Below are 8,585 nucleotides of genomic sequence, written 5' to 3'. Positions count from 1 at the left end.
TTTTAACAAATAAATAGAAACGTGTTTGTTTATAAACAAAGATACAGAGAAGAGAGAATGGAGAGAAATGAATGAGAAATGAGATTATATAAGAGGGAAAATATATGAAAGAGTGTGGGGTCAGCTAAGGATGACAACCAATGTACAGGCAAGAAACAGTTAATTATATTGTGGTCGGCTTTGGTTGTTGCACACTGCACTTGCCTATCAACTTCTCAGAAGAAGGCTCAGAGGGGTATATGCGGTATTTTACACAGATTTTGTTGTTTATAATAGCTTGTGTTCCGCTGACTTGTTCCTAGATGGCCGGAGAAAATAGTTAAAAAAGACAATGCATGTCCCTTAACTTGTGACCTACTCTGTAAGGAATACTCCCCGTGCCAGTTGACAGCCAACAATGTTTATTTGTTTCACATGACAAATTCTGTATCTTGTGCCCTTCTGGGAAAGGACTCGAGGTCGGGGGTTTGGATTCTCTTCTAGTAGGAGAATAGTTCTACTACACTTACCTTTATAATTTAATAAACTGTAGACGAAAAAATCATGTTGAAGATATTCTTTTTATACCGATTTTCTAGTACGTGCTCATGGTATACACTAACAACCACTTTTTTGGAGGTAGGGGACTTTTATTGGTCAAAACCTCATTAATATTCATGTCCCGCTGCATATGCACAAAAATCATGAACAATAAAATTCATCTACCTTAACACAAAGTAGTTGTTAGTATGCGACCACGGGCACACACCAAAAAGACCATTCTTTATATTGTTTCTATTACAGAACACCATTATCTAGAGGGCTAGATGAGCTATTTCGAACAAATGAAATTTAAAGTAAGTTTCGGTTTTTTCGTTTTTATTTCATGAAAATTAAAATTTGAAACACAGAATTTGTTGAGAATTTCGTATACATATCACACAAATTTATTACATAATTTCGGTCTCTCCATTTTTATACCATGAAATGAAAATTTGGAACAAAAAACTTTCAGAGAATTACGTATCACACAAATTTATTATATAAATGATGAGATTTCACTGATACATAATAAATTTTAACTTTTCATATTTATGCTCTTACTATTCATATGAACTAAATCTATTCTAAGATATTTTGTATTAAAATAATACACATTTAATGAAATTAAATTTTAAATTAATTATCACCTTAAAAAGTCTAGATAATAGCAAGATTTTAGATTTGCTAACATCTTTTATTATTATCCTAAAGCGTGAGGAGGGTGCCAAGGTGGACAAAATCATGGGTGGGAGCGATTTGGTAGTTTTAATATTATTATCCCGTTTGATTTTGAATTTTTTATTTATAAAATCCGATCCAACTTGGCATCGAGAGTCTTGTTGCATTTCGTTCAAGGCCTTGAAACAGTATTTTAGGGCCTTAGTTCGTTAAACTTAAACATGTCCACGTACCAATTTGGACTACCCATCAGCAATGAGAAACTGTACGCAGAAAGTCTTCAGCCCATCAGATTCAGTCCAGCGGATACACCAGATCTCCTTATTATTAATACTAGCCTTTAACCCGTGCGAAGCACGGGCGGGTATATAGTTCGTAATTTATTATTTATATTTAAATTTTAACGTTATTTTATTAGTATTTTAATATTAATAGATTGAATTTATTTAAATTATATTATTCGACTGACTATATTCCCTCCCGATTACTTGAAAATGGACAAACCCTATATATATATAATACATTTAATCCGATTTTAGTACATGTAGATTTAAAAATTAAAAAAATTCAAATTTTTTCCAAACATAGACGATCTTGTAATACATTTGAAAGGTTCAGTAATCTAATCAATCGAATTTCAACATAATTCTGTAATGTTGATTTTTTTGACAACATAAACTTTTAAGATTAGAATTTGAAAGGGTTATGTAATGTGTGGTGTTTATATTGATATAGAACACGTTAAAGTTTAAAAGAGTTATATAAAGCTTCTTGTTAAAAAAAGATATTCAAAATTATCATTTATAATTTTATTTATAACATCATTATAATTTTTTAATGAAATATTATATGATAAGATATTGTTAAGAGTGTTTTTAATATTTAAAACTGTTTAACAATGTAAGACCAATAGACTCCACATTTGTAGAGTTGTAGTACCAAAAGGAGAGTACCAAACAAAAAATATAACTAAAATCTAGGACTACAAATTATACCCATGTTGGCTTATTATAGTATAGTATAGATTTGGAATGCAAGTCTACAACTAACTATGTGTATAAATATCATTTGTAAATTTATTTCTCAAACTTTTGTTTTCTAAAAAACTAAATGATTAAAAAATTTAGAAAATATTTATAGAAAATGAGTAAAACATATAATATATTTTTTTAATATTCATGTGTTAGACGTGGAATTAGTGTTATGCTGTAAGACATATTAATTTGTGTGATCTTATTGCACATTTGTACATTCAAATAAAAATAGCCTCTGTTTAATAATTTTAGGCATTTTACCTTTTCATACCCACTAATTTATGTTTGGTAGTTTTAATATTTATGCTCTTACTATTCATATGAACTAAGTCTATTCTAAGATATTTTGTATTAAAATAATACACACATTTAATGAAATTAAATTTTAAATTAATTATCACCTTAAAAAGTCTAGATAATAGCAAGATTTTAGATTTGCTAACATCTTTTATTATTATCCACTTGAAAGCGTGAGGAGGGTGCCAAGGTGGACAAAATCATGGGTGGGAGGCTGGGAGCGATTTGGTAGTTTTAATATTTATGCTCTTACTATTCATATGAACTAAATTTATTCTAAGATATTTTGTATTAAAATTAATACACTTTAATGAAATTAAATTTTAAATTAATTATCACCTTAAAAAGTCTACTCCCTCCGTCCCAATCAATTCTATACGGTTTCCTTTTTGGGATGTCCCATCATTTTGATACATTCCCAAAATATCAATTTTTTATAATATAAAATACTACTACACCCACTACATTCTCCCACTATCTCCATTTCATAATAATAAAAACACTATTACACCCACTACCTTCCTCCACTATCTCAAATCTATTATTAAAAAATATATGGGTCCCGCCACTTTACCCATTTTCTATTTAACTTTACTAATTTCTTACCCTTTTTCTTGGTCTCCGTGTCCAATCCCAGTGTATATAACTCACTGGGACGGAGGGAGTAGATAATAGCAAGATTTTAGATTTGCTAACATCTTTTGTTATTATCCTGCCACTTGAAACGCGTGAGAAGGGTGCCAAGGTGGACAAAATCATGGGTGGGAGCGAATCAGAATCTGCAAGAGCAACCATCCATGTCACCAACAAAATATCTCCCCTCTTCCAACAAAACCAGACTTGGCGTGAATCGCCTTCTACTCCACACAACCTCTTCTTTCCTTGACATCCCTACACGTGTCACCCCTTCTCACCACTAATCCTCATTCCTCTTACACAACCTGAATAGACCCTTTTACCCTTATCCCCGTTAATACCACAAACATGTCTTGTTATTTCCACATCCTATTCAACAAATACTCATCTCAATTCCTTAGACCGTGTATTCCTTTGTAAAATGAAGAAGAATTGTGAGCTTTGTAAGAGCGTGGCCAGAGTTTACTGTGAATCTGACCAGGCTAGTTTGTGTTGGAGCTGTGATGCAAAGGTGCACTCAGCTAACTTTCTGGTGGCTCGGCATGTGAGGTCTCTACTGTGCCACTTCTGCCAGTCTCGGACTGCTTGGAGTGGCTCGGGACACAAGCTGGGACGAACTCTTTCCATTTGTGAGCCTTGTGTCGAGGCTCGTGTGGCGCTGGCTAGCGAAAGTCACGGAGCTAATGACCTGGACTCGGAATCTGGAATCGATTATGATTCCGATGAGGAGGAAGATGTTAATGAGGAAGGAGAATTGTTTCAAGAGGATTTGGAAGATGAGGATAATCAGGTCGTGCCTTTGTCTTCTTGTTCTTCGGAGAGCCATCGATGTCGACCGGACATCGACATCAATATCTCTCCAGAGGGATCCGATGATTTTGTAGCCGATCTTAACTCCAAGGTATTTTTATATCATACTTGTCTTAAAATACAACTATTATTTACGGGGAGTAAAATATACGCAGACCTGTTTTCATGCTCGTGACTAATTGTATTATATGTATTGTAGGATAATTCGGAGAGTTCTTCTCCTCACCAAATGGACAAGGTGACTAGTCCAGGCGATGAAGATGCGTACATTGACTCATCATCTCTGAGGCCTTTCAAATTCAGAAAACTAGAAGCGAGCCGAGTCGCCGGAGCTCAGAAATATTTAAGCGATTCGAGAATTGCGGAGGCGCTCCAGAGGAAGATTTGCAAAGGGGGAGGTGAAGGCCATGAGTGCGTTGATTTGGATCTGAACGAGTGTCCTTCAAATTAAATTAGATAGGCCTTTGAGTTCTTGTTTTGGATTATATGATAGACGGCAGGTTCGTGTTACTGACAACATGTTAGATACTAATCCCCACTATACTATCAGTTATAAGCTTCTACTTATTCGATATTTGGTTTTGGATGTGTTTGTAAATGCACTAGATTCAGATATTTGATCATTTGTTAAACACCAAGCTGTGTAATGTAATTGCTCAAGAGCTGCATTTTTTGGTTCTTATTTTTCCACTTGCAAGTCTTGCACCATCTTCTATAGAACCGTCGAGCAAGTTTTCAATTTCAAATTTCAAACAGAAAACAAGTAGTTGAAGGAATAGTACTGACGTCGTCATATCAAAATTTTGCTTAGCTACGAAATAGTGCAAACAAAAATTTTATCCAACAAGTACGAGATGCAAAAGTGAAATAAAATAAATTTTATAATTTAAAACAATAATATAATATAACCCTCTCTTATCCATCTTATTCGTTAATTTATTTTAAATTATTATTAATGTAATAAAATTTAGTTACTTAACTAATAATATAGATGATAAATTAAAATAGTTATAGATTTTAATATTTGTGGTTATTAATATATAAATTCTTTTATTAAAAATTGATGGAGTCACTAGACCTCAAATTTTATTGGAGGACTATAGAAACCCCGTTAAACTGGCATACGTTTCAATTCCGGTAATCGGCCTCGCAAAATATATAATTAACTTTTTATTATTATGACTCGCCGGAATAGCATAAACTGTACAATCGAATAGAAGACGAAACGTGAGAATTTCATGGATGATCAAGCGCTACATGTTAACTTACGGATGAGAGAGCTGTTGTAACTTGAATCATAATACTCTCTCCTTCCCAAAATAGTTGTTCTATTTAGTTTTGTACTAGTCAAATTGACTAAAGTTTGACTAAAATTTATTGATATTTTATCAATTGACAAAATAAAAAAAATATGTCACCAGAAATAATTTTTAATCTACTTTAATATGTAATTTTTAGTTTTTTAAAATAATGAGTGATTGACTTATAATTTTTAATCAAAACTTAGTTAATTTGATTAACAAAAATAAAAAATGTAACAATTATTTCGGGACAGATGAAATACATATTTTATATAGAGCGATAATGAAAGAGAGCTTCAAATTGTATAAAAATACTCCATAAAGAGTACAGTACAACAAAGTTTTCTAAGACGAGCTACGCTACTGTCGTGACCACCACATCCGTAAGCAGCAGCGAATTTTTAAATACTGATATTTGTAGCAGTAGGCTCCATGATAATTTAATAAGATATTCACTCTAAAACCTTTCATTAGACTCGGTTTATTTGCATAAACAGCATTCTTTTATTCTTTATACCCAAAATCCACGGAACTTTGAGTTTGAAATGGGGTGGATCTTATACAAACTTACTTAAGTTTTATTTTAACAATTTGAAATATTGATAAATAATTTAATATGTGTTAACAATATAAGATTATATGCACATTTAATAGTTGTTTTACAATTTTTAATACACTTAATAACTTAAAATAATTAAAACCTGATCGAAAGAGTTGTTTTCGGTTTAAATCATCTTAACTGCATTTATTTAATGCAATGATATATTTATCTATATGATATGTACATGTAATGTCAGTGGCTGAAAAGAGTCGTAAATATTATGAAATCATGTCAGAAAAATAATATAATTAAACAGATAATATAATTAAATAGATACTTAAGTGGGAAGGAATGTGAGCCAGGCAAAGCGTGATCATTGAGCTCCGCACAATATATAAATAAATAAATAGCTGTTCTTCATGTACTTAATTTGATCCAGTACATTTTTTATGACTTCTGAGTATGATATCTTTAAGTATAATATCTTTTAAGTGTTCAAATAAAAATAATTATATATGGGGGAAATTAAATGTACACAATTGTACAGCTCACTTTTACAACCAACAAATCGTGATCGTTGGTTGGGTGAGATCTACGGTGCTGGTTGCGTTCATCAGTGACTTAAAGTCACTGATCAGTGACTTTATATCACTAATGTCCCCTCCATAATTCATTTTCCTATCATACCCTTACCGCATTAATAACAACAGTGAGTTCAAGTCCCTAATGGTGTATACATTAATAACAACAGTGAGTTCAAGTCCCTGATGGTGTATACATTAATAACAACAGTGTGTTCAAGTCCCTGATGGTGTATACATTAATAACAACAGTGAGTTCAAGTCCCTGATGTATATAATGTTATTTACATTTTTACTAAATGATCCATACTTACGGATGTTGAGGTCTAAATGTATCAGTGATATTATATGAATTTCAGAAGAAAAAAATTAACTCTATTTGTATTGAGATTTTAGCAGTCAAGTAGTAGTTTTTTTGACTTGTACTATTATCGTGTACTTTATCATGTATTACTGCTTACATTTTTTTAAAAAATATTTTTGGATAATCCAACCGTACGAATGTCAAGATTTATATATTTTGATGATATTAAAAAAATTTCAGAAAAATATAATTTTATTTGGATTGAGATTTCAGGAGTCAACTAGTGTTTTGAGTTGTAGTAGTATCTAGTGTTTTATCATGTATTACTGCTTACATTTTTTTAAAAATATTTCTGGATGATCCAACCGTACGGATGTGGAGATTTATATATTTTGATGATATAAAATAAATTTCATAAAAAAATAATTTTATTTGGATGGAGAGTTTAGCAGTCAACTAGTGGTTTGACTTGTACTAGCATCCAGTGTTTTATCATGTATTACAGCTTACATTTTTTAAAAAATATTTCTGGATGATCCAACCGTACGGATGTGAAGATTTATATATTTTGATGATATTATAAAAGTTTCAGAAAAAAATAATTATATCTGGATGGAGAATTTAGCAGTCAACTAGTGGTTTAACTTGTACTAGCATCTAGTGTTTTATCATGTATTACTACTTACATTTTTTTAAAAATATTTCTGGACGATACAACCGTACGGATGTCAAGATTTATATATTTTGATGATATTAAAAAAGTTTCAGAAAAAATAATTTTATTTGGATGGAGAGTTTGGCAGTCAACTAGTTGTTTGACTTGTACTTGCATCTAGTGTTTTATCATGTATTACAACTTACATTTTTTAAAAACTATTTCTGGATGATCCAACCGTACGGATGTGAAGATTTATATATTTTGATGATATTAAAAAAGTTTCAGGAAAAAATAATTTTATTTAGATGGAGAGTTTAGCAGTCAACTAGTGGTTTGACTTGTATAATCATCTAGTGTTTTATCATGTATTACTACTTATATTTTCTAAAAAATATTTTTGGATGATCCAACCGTACAGTTGTCAAGATTTATATATTTTGATGATATTAAAAAAAATTCAGAAAAATATAATTTTATTTGGATTGAGATTTCAGTAGTCAACTAGTGTTTGGAGTTGTACTAGTATCTAGATTTTTATCATGTATTACTGCTTACATTTTTTTAAAAATATTTCTGGATGATCCAACCGTACGGATGTGGAGATTTATATATTTTGATGATATAAAATAAATTTCATAAAAAAATAATTTTATTTGGATGGAGAGTTTAGCAGTCAACTAGTGGTTTGACTTGTACTAGCATCTAGTGTTTTATCATGTATTACAGCTTACATTTTTTAAAAAATATTTCTGGATGATCCAACCGTACGGATGTGAAGATTTATATATTTTGATGATATTATAAAAGTTTCAGAAAAAAATAATTATATTTGGATGGAGAGTTTAGCAGTCAACTAGTGGTTTAACTTGTACTAGCATCTAGTGTTTTATCATGTATTACTACTTACATTTTTTTAAAAATATTTCTGGATTATACAACCGTACGGATGTCAAGATTTATATATTTTGATGATATTAAAAAAGTTTCAGAAAAAAATAATTTTATTTGGAGGGAGAGTTTAGCAGTCAACTAGTGGTTTGACTTGTACTAGCATCTAGTGTTTTATCATGTATTACAGCTTACATTTTTTAAAAAATATTTATGGATGATCCAACCGTACAGATGTGAAGATTTATATATTTTGATGATATTATAAAAGTTTCATAAAAAAATAATTATATTTGGATGGAGAGTTTAGCAGTCAACTAGTGGTTTGACTTGTA

The 8,585-nt window shown here is 30.9% G+C and overlaps 1 protein-coding gene across 1 annotated transcript; it reads left to right on the top strand.

The window, feature by feature from the left end:
* Positions 1-3,518: 3,518 nt before the first annotated feature.
* On the top strand, positions 3,519-4,659 carry LOC108226483 (B-box zinc finger protein 23). Its single transcript, XM_017401449.2, has 2 exons — positions 3,519-4,068; positions 4,177-4,659. Exons 1-2 carry the CDS (start codon positions 3,589-3,591, stop codon positions 4,426-4,428), a joined length of 732 nt encoding a protein of 243 aa, XP_017256938.1. The 5' UTR covers positions 3,519-3,588; the 3' UTR covers positions 4,429-4,659.
* The last annotated feature ends 3,926 nt before the right edge of the window (positions 4,660-8,585 follow it).

Source organism: Daucus carota, chromosome 6 (genome assembly GCF_001625215.2).
Source record: "Daucus carota subsp. sativus chromosome 6, DH1 v3.0, whole genome shotgun sequence".
Taxonomy (NCBI): domain Eukaryota; kingdom Viridiplantae; phylum Streptophyta; class Magnoliopsida; order Apiales; family Apiaceae; genus Daucus; species Daucus carota.
This window is presented reverse-complemented; position numbering and strand designations above follow the sequence as displayed.

Coding starts and splice junctions, on each gene's coding strand:
- LOC108226483 (XM_017401449.2), top strand. CDS start 3,589: ATGAAGAAGAATTGTGAGCTTTGTAAGAGCGTGGCCAGAGTTTACTGT. Junction 4,069..4,176: donor TAGCCGATCTTAACTCCAAG/GTATTTTTATAT, acceptor TATGTATTGTAG/GATAATTCGGAGAGTTCTTC.